The sequence below is a fragment of the Tasmannia lanceolata genome, unplaced genomic scaffold, assembly GCF_043159265.1.
Source record: "Tasmannia lanceolata isolate RefF3 unplaced genomic scaffold, GAP_Taslan_0.1 ptg000007l, whole genome shotgun sequence".
Classification (NCBI taxonomy): domain Eukaryota; kingdom Viridiplantae; phylum Streptophyta; class Magnoliopsida; order Canellales; family Winteraceae; genus Tasmannia; species Tasmannia lanceolata.
The window spans coordinates 12,659,781-12,680,314 of record NW_027518684.1 but is presented as its reverse complement, the minus strand read 5'-3'; the positions used below and the strand labels follow the sequence as shown (position 1 = coordinate 12,680,314).

The window sequence follows — 20,534 nt, the reverse complement described above, 5'->3', positions numbered from 1 at the left end:
CCACGTTCTGCTACCGATTTTGTTAAATGCCCGTTTTGACCAGATTACCCCTCGACTTTTTGAGAATTACTAAACTTGCTCTTCTAGAGTATATTCGTTTTTCGTTCCCTCGGTTTGAAAACATCGAATTTCAGAGTCAGAATTTCTTATCTTGCTGAATTTTATATAAAAAGATATTTTAAAGGGTAAATGAAATATTCGCCCCCATTTTTAGAGACCATCAGAGAAGGGATTTTGCAGGCCGGCTTTTGCATGAGAGAGCAGCCACCTCAGGTGAATTAGCACCGAGACTAGCTTAGGGCTAACATTTCTCTCCGGTTAATTTGCTTCCAAATTATTTGTTGGATTGGTGGTATGAAATCACCACATGCCTTGAGTTTGGTATTAAGTATTAACTTCTTTACGAGGGGCCATTCTTGGAATGTTTTTTTTGTCCACTCATAAGTCCTAGAGAGGAAAAAACATCACAAACTTTTTTCTCTCACCAAGGATTTTCTTCTTCTCTTGCTTTCTTTCCAAGAGATTAGATTCAAGGTTATTGGGTTTCTTTTATGATGTTATTTTGGGTTTCTAAATACATTATGAAGCTATAGTTGGATTTTTACGCGAGTTTTTTTTTTGAAAAGGGCAACAGATTATATATATATATATATATATATATGTAAAAACAGAACCGAGGTGGTCCTGAAGGAACAAAGATAATACAAAGATAGCAGTACAATAATTCAAGGAGGTAGATAGTCAAAGCACTCAAACGCGGCCCGAAAGACTCCTTTCTTGGCAAGGGAGTCTGCTTCCGCATTGGCTGATCTCCTGACATGGCGAAAAACTATTGAGGAGCCCTTAGCCCTGTCCTCTATTTCCTCTAAGAGAGGCAAAAATCGCCAAGGGGGAGAAGCGTTACCCGAAAGCCAGCGAATAACATTTAAGGAATCCCCTTCGACGATAATTTTGTCGCACTCTAGACGAGGCATCGAGGGGTTTTCACCGTTGTTGGCGAGGTAAGAGGTTTCACCCTTGTTGTATCTGTCATCCTTGTCAATGAATTCATACTAGCATGATTGCCCGTAAATGTAGGCCAGGTGCCGAACCACATAAATATCTCGTGTCTCTTCATGTTTTATTTTTTTATGTACTACACACCTGAATTGTTGAACAAAATTGTTTGGGCCTTTCACATGAATTGCCGCTGGTTATTTGCTGTTATTTGCACTGAGTATTTTCAGGTAATCGGATTTCTAAGGGTGGATTGTTGCCGCAACACGTAAAATGGGGCGTTAATTGATATAAGTTGTTCATGTGGTAAGATCTCACCTTAGTCCAATGCCCAAAAACCACGAGGTCAATAATCTTAAATGTTCGTGTGAGATTCAAAAAAAAATGTACAAAATATAATCATGCGCCCAAGAGGACTTAAAAAAAATCCATTTTGCTAAAAAAAAAAAAAAGGGGGATTCTCCATCGTGACATTGTGACAAATGTGCAAGAAAACAAAGAATAGAGCTTGAATCTCCTGTCAATGCCAAAAACACCTCGAAAATGGCCAAACGACAAATCGGCGGTCATTTTCACTTTCTTCTTTATTTTCGCAAGAGGTTCCAACTTGGAAGTGTTTTCCATCATGCAATGATCCAAATTCAATTGTGAAAAATGTCAATCGAGACTATTAATATTAGTTGGCTTCGTGGCTGCAATCAATTTAAGGTTAACCACCCCATGCAAATAGTTCATATCAATCAATGTGCCCTGTAGGGGTGGCCAGAACCGAACCAGACCTGAAGAACCGAACCGGACCCGAAGAACTCAACCGGAACCGAACTGTTTAAAAATACTTTGGGTCCGGTTCGGTTCCACTGATGAAGAACCGAACTTATTCAATTCGGTTCCGGGTCTAATGTTCTTGGTTCGGTTCTGGAACCGAAGAACCCAACTTTTGAATATATATATATATATATATATATATATATATATATATATATAATATTTTTTAAATTTCTATTATACATATACTTATTAATATAAATTACTTATAATATTAATAAGTAATAGATAATACTATTCTTATAATAAGAAAGTAACTTATATTATAACTTTAATAAAAGTTTTTATAAATTATAATTAGTAATTAGTAATTAGCCATTAGAACCGGATAACCGGACCGGACCGAACCGATTATGTTCGGTACGGTTCGGTTCGGTCCTACTATGTACTACGGTTCGGTTCAGTTCGGTTCTTACGGTTCATGGAACTGGGAACCGAGAACAAAAAAAAAAGTAACCAAGGACCAAGAACCGAACCAGTTGGCCACCCCTAGTGCCCGGTATGTGCTTCATATAGTTATGAAGCAAAGTAATACAATGCATATAAAGCCTTCAATCGAAGGCCCCAAATTTAAATGCTATAGGTTGAACAATCATTTGAATTGAAAATGCACAGCTATTTGACCAGAGAACTTAAATTTGAATAGGAAAACACCTCTAAAAGGGGGTGCCTTTCAAAAAAAATAAAGACAACATTGAAATTGATTAAAGATTTAGTCTTTTTCATCATTAATTTTTTTTTGACAAAAACCGATTCCCATTTTGCTACCGCCCATTTTGAAATCGCCGGTCAAACCGTTGGAATCATAACAAAAGGGAGTCTTCAAGAGGGTGGGTAGTCGGCAGTCGCCTACCAACACCTTATTTAATTAGAGAAAAGCGAGATACAATAAAATAAGGGCAGTGATAAATCGACCCCCCAAAATGATAAATCGACTCCCCATATGTTTATCTCTCTCCTCTTTCTCTCTCTAACCCAGAGGAGAGAGAAAGACACATGGGGAGTCGATTTATCACTCCCCTAAAATAAACTAGATTTTAAACATTCTAATTAGAAAAGTACTTACTACAAGCATCAAATGTAAAGAACAAATGAATAAAGAAACGGAAGTGGTGTATTCATCCCCTTTTCTTCCCGGGCCGCCCCTCTAGTGTGTTTATGAGTTATGACTACTTTTTTTAGTTTTACGCTATATGGGAGTGGCACGGGGAAGAAAAGGGGGCGAATATATCATTTTCCTTTCTCCAGTACATATTTCTCTAGTACATAGAGAGAAAAAACCCCAAAAAGAAGCACATGTTTCTTCCTCCCTACAAAAACTATGCTTAGTCTACAGTACATATTTTGGATTTTGCAAATTGGTTTTGAATCCAACTTTGATTATTATTGGACTCAAAATTAATCAGTTTGGACTCAAAATCCAAAACAATCTTGGTCTTAGTGTGACTGACCTTGCTGTCTGTTATTCTGGACAAAAGCATCCTGCCTAATTTGTAGGAAGATATTATGGCATAGTCAAACAAGGAGGAATATCAATTCTAATGAACCAGAACCAAGATGGCCAAATTGAGCCTAAGTTGTTTTAAAAGATAAAAATTGCATTATTCATATGTATATATGAATCTTTATACGGTGCTGTTGCAGCCATGCACCGAATAAGGGCCCCATGTATGATGGGTCCCTGTCTGGTCTTGAAGACCCAAATCCACATGTGTGATGGGCCCCATGTATGATGGGTCCCACAGAGACTCATAGCATTTTCCAAGGAATAATTACCCAACTATTCTTCTTCTCTGGGTTGGAAAAGAGAGGAGAGAACACATATATGCCGGCAGATAGACAAAGAATTGCAGACAATCTGTAATTTCGCATGTTTGAAGGGTAAGTGGGGCCCTGACCTTGCTGGCGAGGACAGATAAGTAAGAGGTGCAAATTGCAACTACAAAGGCCTTTTCAGCTTTCGTGTGTGGAAAAAGAAACCAGAAACATTTCAAATATCGTTTTTACGTGCAGTTCACGCTTCTCATTTTCCTCCCAAGTTATGAAAAAAAGAAAGATCTTCCGTTTACAGGACAGGATTATGTGAAAAAACTTCCTGGATTTGTTAATTGTGGGATAATTTAATTTTCTAAGGCCCAGTTTTGATTCCAAGAAAAAGCTGTGTCTTTGGCTCTCCTCTGCTCTCCTCTGTCTTTGGCTCTCCTCTGTCTTATGCATGGGATGTCTGTTCGGGATGGGACCAAGATCATGTGGGTCATCTCATTATGTTCTACGGTATCAATGGTCTCATGCATTTCCCCCATGTATGGCCCAATAATTGCTAATTTTGACAAGAGAGCCGCACACATAATGTGAAGACAAGCACCACCATTAAGTTGTTTTCAGAAGAAAAACACTTTTATAAGTAGATGTTGACAATGAGGATATTTGATGAACATATAACAATACGAAGATGCCGATGTCTGATCCGTGACACACATGTCGGATGACCGACCCTGTCAGTATAATGGCCCACTACTAGTTTAAGACTCACCACATAACTGATGGAAAACCAATTGATAAAAATAGTGGGGAAATGATAAGTGCCCCCCTTTTCATCACTTGGGATTTTACGTGGCAATCAGGTCACTTCATTCCTTCAAATGTGAAGTACATCAGCACCTTTGTAGTCATATATACACTGTAGCTGGGTGTCCCAAGTAATGAAAAGGGCCGCATTTATCATTTCCCAAATAGTGGGACATATTTATTGGTATTCGAAATCAATCATGAAGAATCCTGCTCTAACCCTACATCTCTGTTCCTCCAGACATCTCATTTTGTACTAGATTGACATGACGCTTGTCATTCTAGAGCCTGCGCCTATGATAAAAGCATATGTGATGTACTGAGAGTTTAAAACCTAGAAAGGAAATCTAACTACTATATATAAAGGCGGAATCGTGGGTTAAGTTCTTCCACCCTTTGCTAAAAATCCCATCTATATCCTAGCTGTATTATGCCTATTCTCTTTAATAATAAGTTATGATATTAACTACTTTTTTTAGGGTAAAATCGTAATCTACATACGAAAAGTACCGACACAGGGTGCCTGTCTATGACAATTACGAAAAAAAATAACAAGAAGAGGTAAAGACATATGACAATGACAAAACAACTACTTTATATTACTCATGCAGGACACTTGCAAAATATTGACGGATTCCAGGCACCTTAAGTAGAACAACAATTATGGAAACCTCTATCGATTGGAGGGCTAGGATCAGCCTATATCAATTGGAGGGCTAGGATAATATTAAATAATATTAATAATTACTGAAGAGGAACAACAATTATGGAAACCTCTATTGAATGGAGGGCTAGGATCAGCCTATATCGATTGGAGGGCTAGGATCATATTAAATAATATTAATAATTATTTAATATTATCCCGAAATTTCAATCAAAAATCTATACGAGAAAAATAGTCGTTCATCGATTTAGTCGGATTTCAAGAGAAATCCTTGAAATCCATAAAAATCAATTTAAAAGATACTTTAACTCAATCAAAATTTTGGCCGAAATTTCAGGATAATATTAAATAAGGGATAAAATCCATATTTTTTTGGGATATTCCTTAAATTTCGGAACGGGATTTCGGGGGGAAATGAAAGTTCGATCGAAAATTTGAAAATTCGGTTAAATTTCGGAACAAAATTTCGAGGCAAAACGAAATTTCGTTAGAAATTTCATACCATTTCGGGTTGACCGGATTTTAAATTTCAATTTAAGTTTCGATCTTCTTGGAAATGTGGACGTTTCGGTTTCAGATGAAAATCTCGGTAAAAGGTAAAGTAATACTGTTTTCCCTATTATATAAATAGATCCTAGGTAGTTGTTCCTTTTAATCAACTCCAATATTAGATTGCCACTTCATTTTGCACTATTTGAATTGATATTTGGGTCCCACGTGCCTAGTACATTAGAAAGAGAACATGAGATTTTGAAAAGGAAAATGTTAAATGCGCCCCTTTTCATCACTTGGGACACCCAGCAGCAGTGTGTCAATGACTACAGAGGTGCTGATGTACCTCATGTGTGAAGAATTCAATGGATTTGATTGCCACGTACACTGCAGTTGGGTGTCCCATGTGATGAAAAGGGGCACATTTATCATTCCCCTTTTGAAAACGCCCCTTTTCATCACTTGGGACACCCAGCAGGCAGCAGCTGATGTACTTCACACGTGAAGAATTCAACGGATTTGATTGCCACGTACACACTGCAGTTGAGTGTCCCATGTGATGAAAAGGGGTGCATTTATCATTCCCCTTTTGAAAAACATCCACATTTCAAAACACTCAAGACAATGCTCGTTTAAGATATGACAACTGACCTTGAGTGCCAAACTGATTATGGGACTCAAAATACGTTTAAATTTTGGTTTCACACTGAAACGAATGGGGCCTATTCTAAAATGTTTACCTACAAAACTGTTTTCCAAAATGCCCCTATAAGCCCTAGAACCTTAGAAACTAAAATCATGAAAACTTAACCTCTGTTTGGTTGCAGGTACTTACCTCGTAGATTAGTGGTGCAAGTAGTCAACAGAGAGGAGACAAGCATTGGATTTATATGGAACTTACCTAGTAGAATAGAGGTAAGTAGTGTTTGGGTGTCAACCCAGCCAGTAGGGGAAAGGGGTGTCATTGCCAATGTAGAAAGAGCCTAATCACCAGTTTACCACCATCCTACGAAGCTTGTCTCCACACTTTTTAGCCCACAACCAAACAGAGGTAAAAAAACTGATTTATTAGCTAAATCCATGAAAACTTCGTGATTTAGTCTTTGCCATGAAAATTCTGAGTGTATGGAAGTATGGTAATAAATGATGGAAAATAGATGTTCAACAAATTTTAATAAAGAAAATGAATGCCACAGAACTGACCATGACAGTATCAAGCAAGAGGTCTCAACATCTTGAATACACAGACTTTGGTGTTTTGTGATTTCTATTTAAAAATGCTGACTGTAGTCCGTTATATACAGGAGGATCTGGAATTTGGATGACTAATGTGGACTAAAATCCACTTATCAATCACTGATCTCACATTCCCTAATTGATGATTAGTGCGGACTGAAATCCACATAGCAAACTGATTAGTTTATACAGAAACAAGGAAAATGATAGGAAGACACATCTTCAAAACACATCTTCTGAACCCCCAATACTGGTATGCGGTATGCCACGTCCCCCAAGAGCGATTGGGTGACATGTCCTCAAGTTGCCTTTTTTAGAAAAAAAAACTCTAGGAGAGAAAGCAAACAGCATTTGGTCTTGCTGCAAACGTTCCATCTTTTCTTAATTATCCCGTGATGGTAGTGGAGGGAGTTAAGGCTGTCTCCTTTGTGGATGGAGCATATGGTTTGGATATGTGGTGTCTCTAGCAGCTGGTGATGCCAGAAATAAGAGATGCTGTGTTGAAATCCAGTTTTGTTGTTAACACAAGAAAAAACGCTTCCAATCGTGTCCTCTTTAATTGCCTAGGCCAACAGCATGGCCTCTTTTCAATGAATGAGAGAGAGAGAGAGAGAGAGAGAGAGAGAGAGAGAGAGAGAGAGAGAGAGAGTTCAAAATACCCGTATTATTGTGACAGTATTGAAGAAGAAGAGGGAGAAGGGAATGAAGAGGATTGGAACCACATAATTTATGCTGGTGTGTGCAGTTTAATTAAAACATAGGACAAAAATGTTACATCACACACACATATCAATGTCATGTAAAATGTCCAATGTAACTCCGATGATGTCTAACAAAATCACTTGACACGCCCTGTTTCCTCAAACTGATGTGTTGTTCTGATCATTTCAGTTCGTTAATCAAATATAATGTAGTCTATCTCGAGTGAATATCTCTGCTACTTTATCTCTACTAGAAATGTGTACCATTATCACCTCTCATTTTCTATTTTCATGAATAAAGTGAAAATCAACCTCAATATGCTTGGTTATAGTGTGGAACAGTGGGTTGTATGTTTTAAACCTGCATGAATCTTTATGAACCATGCGAGATAGAGAACGGAGAAGAGAAGCCAGAGGAGTACCCACGCATATGCAGGGGTTGAATAAATTAAGATTTAGGTAATTATTAACATATACACTATACTACTCATCTCTGTGTTATTATAGCTTGTCAATCAAATATTTGTGATATAGCTTGTCAATCAAATATCTAAGACTGCTCAAGCCTAATAATTCCTCTGAGGATGTATAGCTTGTCAATCAAATATTTGTGATTGTCACTCGTGATGCCTTTGGTGAAGATGTCCTTGGTATTGGCACAAAGAGAGTGTGTTTGGTTGCACAAAAGCTAGGGACGCTTAGGGATTTTTTTGGCATATGGGTGCCATGTTAGCAAAATTCCCCATTTGGTTTCCGTTATAGCATTGAACTCCCCGGAGATTCCTTGGGATGTCTCCTGGGTGATTATTGCATGTGTTGAGGTAGCATTCTTGTCCCCTCCTTATAACTTCTAGGTCAAAATCCACAAAAAGGTGGAATTTTACTTTAAACTTCTTGGGAACAGTGCTTCTCTCTCTCTCTCTCATTTGTTTTTTGTGTGGCTTGTAACATCGGGTTTTGTAATAGTTTTATCACACTTGGTTGTCATAATATATCTTTGCCCATCACCTTGAATGCATATGAATCTCCTAAGGTAACCCTCTTATCCAATATTATATTTGCACTAGTAGAAGCCATACCTCTATATTATGCGTCAACACTTGAACTTGCAATTGTGCTTTGCTTTCTATTGTTGCATGAGATTGGGCAATTGTTCGCTAGGATACAATATCCTGTAACTAATCGCCTAGTTTTTGGTTCTGCTGCCCAATCAACATTTAATCTCTGCAAACTTTACTTCCTTGCTTTGATCAAAGCCATATAAAAGTTTTCGATCGAAAGTTCCTTTTACATATCTTTGTAAGTGTTCTCGCGTTGGATCATGCATAAATTGGCAAACTTGATTCGCAAAGTGATGCATGGCCTTATAAAAGTTAAGTGATGCATGGCCTTATAAAGGTTAAGTACCAGAGTATTGCTACCATATTTCTGTACATTTGAGGGTCAGTCACCTTTTTCGCATCTTTGCGGCTCTTCTTTTTGTTGTAGACTAATGTTGTTGCAATCATGGTTTCAAATGTTGACCAAAACATTTCAGTTTCGGTCGACATGTGTTGACATCGACATCGGCCGATGCAAAACTCGAGGTAATTAAGTTCGGTGCAGCATTTCAGCCGTAATGTCGATCAACACTATATATGTTGGTAGTGTTTCGATCATGTTGACCAAAATGCTACAATGGTAGTATAAAAGATACCGAATTTCGGTCAACATTTCCAAAGTCGCAGCCGAAGTTGATTAGAAAGCTTAGGATTTCAACCTTTTTCAAGGTAACTTGTTATATTCTTATTTTTAATGTTAATTTCTTGGATATAGGTACTAATGCATCAACTATTTGTTGATTTAATGCATTTGTACATTGATTAGTGGAAGAAATTTAGTTTTTGATGGATTTTGAGTATGGAAATTAGGAAAAACCTATATATTTTTTTAAAAATACCATTTTTACGATGAGCAGAGAGTATAGCCCACTATTGACATTAGCATGACATTACAATCTCATTAAAAAATTGTAGTTCCAACTCTTAGAACATGTTTGTTGAATATGGATTACTTGTATCAATTTCTTTTTGGGGTCCATTTGGATGTGCGTAATAGAGAAGTAAAAGGACCATCTCGGTCCCTTTTATGCAATAAAATTGGCTACTATTCCCAAAAAAAAAAGAAGTAAAAGGAAAGGAGCGTAGATTTTCATTTCTGTACTTGCCCTACTCTCTTGATTTGAGAGGAAGGTCGAACAGTGAAAAAATGGTTACATTTGGAAAATTTACAGCCTACAAGGTCTGTCATGTGAATAGTAATTGGCAACCGAACAATGCTACGAAAAGGAAAATATGTCCTTTTACTTCTATTTAACCAAATCTAAGGGTCCATTTGGTTGCCACCAAATTAGTGTTTCTGTGATCAAGTGATATCATTTTCCCTTTCCGAGGGTCATTTGGTTACCATGTTATATTCATTCTACTTGTCTGCAAGGAATTTTCCAAATATTAACATTTGAATTTCCTTCCAAATCAAGAGAAAGGGAAAGGGAAAGGGAAAGTAAACAAGATTTTTACTTTTATTTTGTTTTTACTTAGAAAATGATGGTGATTTTACTTTCCTTTACTTCTACGAATGTTCTCCAAACCTACCCTTAAGGCTTACAAAAACCTACTAAAACTTAAAATTAAATAAAAATCAGTAAAACATTAAACTCAAATGACCCAGCTGACAAATTTTTATGACAAACAGAGCCCTGTATGGGCCTTTATTAACATTTGCATGACATTTAAGTCTCTACACAACGGTCAAGTTCCTAAAGGGTGCAATCTGCACCGTGAATGGGAGATCTAGCGGTTACGGAGTTGGAAGGATTTTTACATAAGCCAACGGTCACTCCAGGATTGATCTGAACCGTAGAGTCACGATTAGACGCGATCTAACGGTTAGAATTCAAACCCGCTGAAAGGATGAGCAGAAATGGTGTTTTCCAACTGGAAAAGCCACCACAAGCTCTCTAAAAACAGTAGAAATTGTCCATTCTAAATGAATTCGGATTTCTACTTTGATATACCCAAAAATTGCTATTTCCAATATAATTTTCTCTCTCTAATCCCCTACAAAGTTTCTGTTTTATTGTTTCAGAAGTTTTGTTCAAGTGTTCTGTTTTTTGCATAAACAGACACTTGTGTCTCAAATACTTGCAAAATTCAAAGGTGATTCAAGGCTTGATTCCGTTCAGTGCAGAACGTCGTCAAGCAATCGGTTTGGAACCGGGCTTCATTATATCTTGGAGGCGAGTTCGTGGTCCCCTTTGCACACTACTGGTGGGGGCGAATATCGTCTTAAGGAGAGGGTTTACGCGCCTTGAAGCATCTTCCTATCTTCTTATCTTCTTCTCAACCACTTCACAGACTTTTCACCAACATAAGCTATTGATAAGTCTGTTAGTATGAGCAGAATGTATTCGAGAAGTTTTCGATGGCATTATCATATTTTAAAAACTCAATTAGTTTGGAGCAAGTTTCTTTGTGAAAAACATGGCAGAACTTTTGGGTTTTGATCGACCCTTCTCCAGAATAATCTTTCTTTAATTATGGGCTTGTTTCATGAACTTCATTTTCTTATTGTTATAATCTTAACAAAATTATTTTATTTATCTATCTTTTCTTTGTTCCGTTAGGGCCACCAGATCTTTTGATGTTATTTATTTATTTATTATTTTTGCATCTGCACTTGAATAGACCCAAACTATGGAAATGGTCTGCACCTAGAGAAGTAGTCATGGACTTGAAACATTACAGGAGGCTTCTGTAACTGTTCAAGTTCCTCCTAGGACCAAGTCAAGTTTTATTACCTGTGACATAAGAACCATTTGAAGGTTTGAGTCGAGGGTCAGATGTAAGTGTGCACCAATTTTTCTTTCATTATTTGTATGTATGATTTTTTGGCACTACTTTCCAGTTTCCACCATTCCTAAGGAACGTTCTGGTTGACTTGATGTTTGATCTTTCATCTGAGAACAATCAAATCTAGTTTTCTAACTGTGCTATCAGTTTAATCATTTCTTCTTCCCTTTGAGCCATTTGTTGGTTTCTTTCTGATACTTTCGGAGGGGGGCTTTTTCTGTCTGTCAATGCATGTGATTGTTTTCCATTGATCCCTTTTCCGTCACTCAACAGTGAAAAAGGGCAATAAGCTCATGCTCGTCTTCGTCTCCTCCACCATAACTGCATGAAGCTCTTTCCTTCAAAGCCCCGATTCTCTGCAAACGAAAAAGGCCAATCACAGATATTAGGAGATAAAGAAATAACATCATCTGGAATGTTGACATGGATATGGTATTTATAAATGCCCTCTTACAGCAGGTCAATGAAGGGCTGATAGGAATTCAAGTGTGTTACATACTCCCAACTTTCATGATTGCTGCAAGTGTTCACAGGAATCCCTTAAGAAATCAATGAAATGGAAACTAAAGACAGTATAGGTGATGGGGATAATAGAAAGAGAAAGATCGACCAAGGGACTAATGGTGGTTGTAATGCTTTATCCGACAAACACGCTAAGAGAATTTGTTTTCCCTCTACCAAGCCACTTAAAACCGAAATCTTGTCCTTTCTATTACACCAACATAGGTGTATACTAACTCATCTTCTTAGAAAACTGCTGAGACAGCACAATTTGAAGGAAGCAAGTGGTGTTTTGAGCATGTTGTTGAAAGGGACATATATGAAGAGCTGTCCGATGGAGAATCGGAAAAAATACTGGGCTGCTATGGACATTCTCAGTCGGAATGGGAGCATTTCCATCAACACATTAAAGATTAAGCGGATCTATGAAATTTGGACGAGTAAACATGGATGGAGGAGGAAGGACACAATGGAGAAAAGATACCTCACTCAGCTGGAGTTTGCCCTTTTCCATCTTACCCAAGGGAACTTAGAAGAAGCACACAACTCTATCAAATTCCTTACTCAAGAGCGTGCCTCTGGATCTGATCCAGTTGTAAACATGGTGGATGGGTTGATATTGTATCAGCTCTGGTATTTGGGCATTCCCACAGAACTCCAGTTAAGGAATGTTGACACACACGTGCAGTCAGAGCTCTATTTACACGGATCCATTGCTGATATAAAAAAGATGTCTGTTGACACTAATGATGGCCTTCCTACAAATCTATTCTACTTGAGGGAATCTACTGAATTGAGTGATCAGAAAGTTTCTTCTTTTGATCGTAATGACAACTTAATAGATGCTTCCATTTCTTTCCCATATGGCTTGGAAACAAGTTTGTTACCCATACAATTTCAACAATCAACACCACATACGGAGTACTCCATCTATTTACAAAGGGAAATGGTTAAAGAGCATTATATTAATGCCGTGAAGCATTTACGGCTTGCTCTTTATTCAACTCCACCCTTATTGGCAGCTTTACTTCCTCTTTTACAGCTGTTGCTGCTCGGTGATCAAATTGAAGAGGCACTGGAGGAGCTCAAGAAGTTCTGTCGTAACTCAAATGCTGTCCTACCGTACAGATTAAGGGCTGCCCTTCTTGAATGTTTCAGCATGAAGGACCCCACCATGGTTTCTACCTTCTATGAGGATATCCTAAAGAAGGATCCAACATGTAGCAACTCATTAGCAGTGCTTATCAGAATGTATAAGAATGGAAATTAGTCAAATTACTGTGTCGAACCACTATTGGAGATGATAAGTTTGCATCTTGATGCTACCTATGGAACATGTGATATATGGGGAGAGCTTGCTTTATGTCTCCTTAAACTTCAAGGCTTGATGAAGTCCCAATATGACGAAGATCAGATATCGACAGCTGACCATGCAAATGACAGTGGTGCCATGCGAGAATTTTTTACTTCTTCCAATATAATTCCTGGAGTAATTACAAAGGGTGAAGCAAGAAGGTTATGGAGGCTCCGTTGTAGATGGTGGTCTACACGCCACTTTAGCAAGAATGCATAAGTCTCAGAGATGCAAGCGGGTGAGTGGGACGTCTTAACTTTCAAGGCCTCATGGGCGTCCCACCTGTATGGACCGGAATTTGAATACACCGACAGTGTTTATACAAGTGTAAAAAAGAATGGAGGTGAAGACAGGTTCTTATTGTTGCAGATGCATTTACATAATTCTTTGAAGTTGCTTGAAAATTTGAGTATAACAAACTGAAAGTTGGAATCTTTCTACTGACTGACTGAGGAAAATGGAGAGAAAGATGATCGATAATAACCGATGAGCAATTGCTGTTCTCTTAAAGCAGTTGCTTTTCTTACGGTAAGTTGTGGATTGGTATTCTTCTCTATGATGCCATATATGGATACAGATATCGAAACGCAGGAGCGATTACAGGTATAAGTCATGTCTTTCTCATATACATGTGTATAGATAAGGGCATGAGGTTAGTATAAATTAGATACTGCCATAGAAGTATGTGATCATATACAGTATGTTTATTCATAGTGTATTTTATGCCTATAAATGATGTAAATTTGAGAGATGTGTTCCCTCGTATGAATATGTAGGTAGTTTATATTAGGGGTGAGCATTATTCGGTTATAACCGAATAACCGAACTGAACCGAACCGATTTGGTCGGTTTCGGTTCGGTTTTTTTCCATTTCAGTTCGGTTTCGCTTAGTTTTTTTGGAAATTCGGTTACTCGGTTTCGGTTTTGGTTATCTAAAAAAAATTTCGGTTAACCGAAATAATGGATGAAACCATTTTTTTTCCAAAAAAAGTTGCTTTATGTGCACTCCGTGGGATGATCAAAACCATCCATTTGATTGATCACAACTTAATTAGGTTGTGCTCAAAAATCATTTTGATCGGATGATCCTAGCCCTCCGATCCAAGCCAAAATTTTACTTTTTTCCCTCTTTTCCTCTCACAGTTCGGTTATTCGGTTATAACCGAATTTGTAATCGGTTCGGTTTCGGTTCGGTTTCTCATAAATTCGGTTTCGGTTTCGGTTTCGGTTCAAATTTTGGAAACCGAAATAAATTCGTTTTTAACCGAATAACCACCCCTAGTTTATATTGTGGTTTAAAGGTACCAAACAGCTTTTTTGCTACTGTTGTGGCTGTGGTTTAAAAAAACTGTACATTTGATTCTTTTTTAGGGAAATGATATCAGTACTACAATGTTTAATAACTGTACAAACTCAGCTTGTCTTTTCTTTGCTAATTGGAAACTGAAATCATTACTCAGAAAACAGAACCTGAAAACAGCAAGTTATCTGACTTGGATCCTGAAACTCGGCAAACTGTGGAAAAATGATGGTACTTTACTCCTGTGTTATTTGGTATGGATTGTGTATTTCAGTATCACAAAATCTTTCTTTTGCTTCTAAGATTATTTTCCTCTTTCAATAGTTTCTAGTGTTGTTTTGGAAGCAATCATTTGCTTAAATTATTTGCATTTTTTCAGTTATTCTGTTCCTCCATCATTCATGTAAGAATGTTATGAGTTTGGGAAATCTGTTTCTGTGTATTGCTTCTGATTTTTGTAGTGCCTTATCCTCATCCAGTTTGATTTATTCATTAGTGTGTTAGTATTTACCTTTTCTCTGAGTACTTTCTATGGAGCTCTTGAAATTGAAAAAGTCACAGTTGATTTTGTTAGCCTTAAGTTATGTTACCAAGTCAGTGGATTCATTTTCTCACAGCTATGCTCCCTCCTGTGCTATTTTCGAAAGATGAGTTCAATAAGGCCATGTTTGGCGACCATGAATTTTTTCATGTGAAACAATCAGTTACTTCAAAAGCTTAAGCTGTTGGAGATGGCTTTATAAAATCTATACTTTAAAATGTTTGAAGAAGCCATCGGATTGATTTTGTAAGGTGCGGATCGATGCCGAGAATGGCTAAAACAGATCTTGGGGCACAAATCGAAACTAAGAATGGCTGAAAAGGATCTTGAAACGCAAACTTTTCACATGATATTGATTTTGTTTTTGAACTCAAAATCCAAATTGAGAGAAGGATATCCCACTACGTCTGAAACCATGTAAAAAATTGAACATTACCCATAAAAAAAAAAGAGTGAACCTTCTAGAAAAGTTAAGCGTGTCACTTGGAAATCGGCCTTTCACCTTTTGTGAATGGCTAAGATTAAAATGCATTGGATCATTGGGAATTTATTGTTTTCCCTCTTTCTCCTAGTTATTGTTCTTAGGATTAGTTCAAAGAATTTGGAACATCTGAGATCATTTGTTCTTCCTTTTATTTTAAATATGGTCTCAAAGGAATAAGGATAAGGGTGTTGCTCTGTGCTTTTGATTGTACTATCTTTTTTTTATACACTGATAGTAGTCCTGCACTCCTGCCTAACCCCAACTTACCTATAAAAAAGAGATTAAAATACAAGCTTCTTAGTGGGAAAAGGTCTGATTTCCAAGCAACACAAACCGAACCGAACATCCTTACACTCCAAACCGAAACCGAACCGAACTGAACATATATATGTCCGAACCGAACCGAAACCGAACTTTGCCCAAAAAAATAAAATATACATGTGGGACAAGTTGTTTTAGTATAGGGTCATTTAGACAAAGGCACGCCACCTGCTCACACGTCATATCTTAGGGTGTTGACATGTCAATAGCGTCATAGTAAATAACTTTTGGAGTGGACGAGGAGACGGGTACGCCTGTAATTTCCACGTCAACCGTGACGTATTCTGCGTAAGCTTAGCTAAGACGTAATTTCCACGTCACCGTCTACACCCCTCTTAAATTAGTAAACTCCTTCTTATTCCTTCTCTCATCTATGGCATCCACTAATTAATGAGAAATTATATACACAAAATTTGCAAACAATAAAGTATTCAATAAATGCATACTTATTTAATAAAATCAAATTTGCAAATTACATGAAGATCCATATAATATAATTTTCAATTGCAACTTCACATATATTTCCCCTGCCACCATCACAACCTATAGTAGTCTAAAGCAGGCTTTCCATCCAATCCTTCTGAGTAAAAATATGCAAGAAAGTCTTTTACTATGACTTGTTTATATAGAGGCGGATTCTCATCTGATAGCAGCTCCATGATGGGTTCATAGGCCTTTTCTTCAGAACTTCCGTTGAAAAAGCACGCCACTGAAACCCTAGTGCCAACATGGTTTGCTAAAACCCTATGTTTCACGCTTTTAAGCTTGTCATTAGTGATAAGCTACACAAAATCAAAGGCAATAAACAGATTTATGTTACTAAGCAAGTTATAATTATACATTGAAAATTGATTGGCACTCTTCCACGGATGGCGTGTCATACCTAGTTGCCTTAATGAGAAACCACGTGAACATTCACTCGGGTCTGTTTGGTTGAACGTAGACAGAGAGGACTCTTAAATCACAAGATTACTAGCAAAAAACACACTCAAGTAGTTTGGCATGGAACAAAAGTCTTGCTAAATGAGCTGAGAGATAAGGCAAGCAACCTCCTAATTAATAGTTTGAATATCACTTGCAAATCACACACCACTGGTAAATAATGTTGCATCCCACGCCCAACCAAAACACCTAGCATAAAACTTATTCTCACTAAATGTGCAGGGTTTGAGCCTCTAGTTCAACCGTCAAGGCTTTTGGTCTTCAACCTTGAGGTCGGAGGTTAAATCCCAGCTTACCTAGAAAAAGGAAAAAAAAAAACACCTAGTAAACCTTAGAAATTACGCAACCAAACAGAACCTCGCATTTCTCATCATCGAGGACGCAAAAACGACAGACTGTCTTAAGGGGGTGTCTTGACTGCGGTCTTAGAGCCTGTTTGGTTTGGATTTTGAGCCTTGATTTTGAGTTTAATAATTAAGGGAAATGATATCCCCCCTGGATAAATCCCCCCCTCACGTTTTCCGTGAGAATGGTTCTAAATTCACCCCCTTTAACGTTTTTCTCTGCCTTTAAAACTTAACTAAAAACATGAGGGGGGCATATCATTTCCCTAATACTTATTATTGGACTCCAAATTACCTTGAGGGCCTTTTTGTTTTGGATTTTGAGAATTGAATTTCAGGCTAAAACTATTTATTAGACACTTAAATTAATGGGCCTTAATTTTTTTAGCTGGTAAGCTGAGATTGAACGTCCGACCTCTTGGTTTAGAAACAGAGTCCTTTACCAATATAGTTAGAGGATCAGTCCACTTGAGGCCCAAATTTTGAGCCCAAGAATCAGTTTTGGACTCAAAATAAAATCCCAAAGTCCATTAACAAACAGTGCCTAACATTTCTATTACAAGTTAGGAAAACGGTTCCTAGTGTGGTCCTAGAAATATGACTCAATGTTGTACCTCCATGAAACTAATGGTCCTTCCAAACAACTCTCTATAACTTATAAGATTGTTCATGGGGAAGCATATATACCTGGAGAAGATCTCCGATGTTAACAACTAGAGCTCCGAGGACTGGAGTGACATCGACCCAACTTTGCCCATGAAGAACCTGGAGGCCACCGATATGGTCTTGGAGAAGAATGTTGAGGAAGGCGGAGTCCGAATGCTTGCTCGTGCCCAGAGTCAGTTCCGGCTCCGGACATGGCGGATAAAAATGGCTCACCGTGGCCATCGATTCTTGGCATTTGATGATTTCGAAATAGTCGGAGTCTAGCCCGATGGCCTCTGATAGTAAACCAAAGAGAGTATCTCCTAGTTTCTTGACATGCTTTGTGTAGTCGATCGTTATGTCCCTATTTACAAAATGATGACATGAGCCTTGCTTATTTGATGATTAACAAGTAAAAACTAAACCTTCTATCAACAGACATGACTGTGTGCCACTACTTATACATCATATGTTATCATATACATCATATGTTATCATATAAACATGACTGATGAAAACTAAAATACCTGCAAAGCGGCGGCAATTCTTCAGGGTCTAGTCCATCCAAAGTGCACGTAAGTGAATCCCTCCAGTTGGCAGCTTGTGATCGAAAAAGATCGAAATTCGCGTAAAACTTCACTCTTCTCTTGGGATCACGTGTGTAGAACTCCATCTTGACCTCCTTCGGTAGCTCGTAAAAGCTACAAACTCCTTCAATCATCTCGTCAAGTACATGAATTGGAATTCCATGATTCACCGTTTGAAAGAAGCCCCATGTCTCAGACGCCTTTCGTATTTCCTCAACAATTTCCTCGCGTCGGTTGCCATTTAAGCCTTCAAGATCTATGATTGGAACCTGGAGATGGGTATCAACCGCATATGAGGCTTTGGGACGCTTGTCTGGTGGATGGATGAAGAAATTGGGGATATTGACAATGCCGGAATCTACGAGTCCTTTCACACCGATTTTGGATTCGTCGAACTCTCGAACTGCATTCGCCCGATCATAATCGGACCCAATTCCGGTAATGACCATCTCGGCTTAAGGTTGGGATGACTAATGGATGAGAGGTTTCAATCTTGCCTGGACAATTAATTTTCTCTTTTGCAAGGCATGAAATCTACAAACTACAGCGTTTTATAAGCATGCCATTCTCACCTTGTTGGCGGTTTTTTCATTATGCTATCCTTTAGGATGGCCCATCAGATAAACAGTCTCGATCACCAATCACATGTGCCCAGTGTGCATTTGATTAAGGGTCATTTCTGTTCATCATGATAAGATCGTCTAGCTAGTGGGGGTATCTTTAAAACACACATCATCAAACCTTTAAGTGTGAAAAATCAGAAATTATTTCAAATTTAACAAAGCATGGCATTCAACTATTCAACACTGAAAGCGATCTTTTCCACTTTCAAAACCCTTATTTTAAAAAATCAATGCCTTTGGAATCAACATTATGTGTCATCAAGCACATATGCACTGGACTAAGAGCCTTTTTGGTTTTTCAAATTGAGATTGTTTAGCTAGTGGTATCTATAAAAATAACAACATCAAACTTTTTAAGTATAAAAACAATTAATTATTCAGAATTTGGCAAAGCATGCCATTCAATCCTAAAATCAAATTTTCCACTTTCAAACACCTTTTACTTTAAAAATCAAAGGCCATCAGATAAAAAGTCTCCATCACCAAGCACAAGTGTGTCGTTTGCATTGAATTCACTGTTGTTTTTGTTCATCAAGACGACCATATCGTCCAACTAGTGGTACCTTTAAAACTTATCATAATACTTTTACGTGTACAAAAAAAACAGAAATTATTTCCCATTTAGCAAAGAATCTCACTCATCCATAAAAGCGATTTTTCCACTCAGAAACATGAGGAAAAGGATCGTACGCTCGAGTGTACCTAACGTTAGGTACGCTCGAGTGCCAAATCACATGGGTCCCACATTTTTTTGTGGTCATCTAAACCATTCATTTGCAAGGCCCCATCATAGATAGGGTGTGTACCAAAAATCAGCTTCATTGAATCATCCTAACCCCTCCAAAACTGGAGGGCAAAATGGGCAGATTTGTGGACAAACACTGTCTATCCATTTTGACCTCAACAAATGGATGGGTTAGGATGATCTTATGTAGCTGATTTTTGGTACGCACCCTATCTATGATGGGGCCTTTCAAATGAATGGTTTAGATGACCACAAAAAATGTAGGACCCATGTGATTTGGCACTCGAGCGTACCTAAGGTTAGGTACACTCGAGCGTACAATCCTTTTCCTCTAGGAACATATATTTTTCAAAATCAATGTCCCTCAAATAAACAGTTTCGATCACCAAGCACAAGACGAGTTCGTCCTAGTGGTTATCTTTCAAGTCCGACCCTTTTTATGCTTTTTGACATCAATCCACCTTAAAAGTGGTGCGGATCATCCTACAGGGGGTGCGAATTTATCATCTCCCATATATTAATGCGGTTTTTGCAAAAGAAGTCTTCTGCTTTTCCTTTTATTTGCTTTTCCTTCTTCTAGTTTGACAATTTACAAATAGTGTGATCACACTTGCAAAATGCCATCAGTTTGTGATTAAAATGCCCATGATTTTGGCTTTTAAAAAGACCAAAAGGTCGTTCCATGTGAAAAGAATAAGACCACCTTGCAAAAAGACCAAAATGCCATTGACACTCCATGATATGTTTGATGAGGTTTTATATGAACGGTTCCCAT

At 37.9% G+C, this 20,534-nt stretch overlaps 1 protein-coding gene and 1 pseudogene across 1 annotated transcript; one reads left to right on the top strand and one right to left on the bottom strand.

Moving 5' to 3' along the window:
* The first annotated feature begins 11,928 nt into the window (after positions 1-11,928).
* LOC143880594 (uncharacterized) lies at positions 11,929-13,810 on the top strand (annotated as a pseudogene).
* A 2,475-nt stretch (positions 13,811-16,285) lies between these two features.
* LOC143881935 (1-aminocyclopropane-1-carboxylate oxidase homolog 1-like) lies at positions 16,286-19,095 on the bottom strand. Its single transcript, XM_077385278.1, has 3 exons — positions 18,332-19,095; positions 17,847-18,168; positions 16,286-16,655 (listed from the first exon to the last, which is right to left on the bottom strand). Exons 1-3 carry the CDS (start codon positions 18,838-18,840, stop codon positions 16,410-16,412), a joined length of 1,077 nt encoding a protein of 358 aa, XP_077241393.1. The 5' UTR covers positions 18,841-19,095; the 3' UTR covers positions 16,286-16,409.
* Between the last annotated feature and the right edge of the window lie 1,439 nt (positions 19,096-20,534).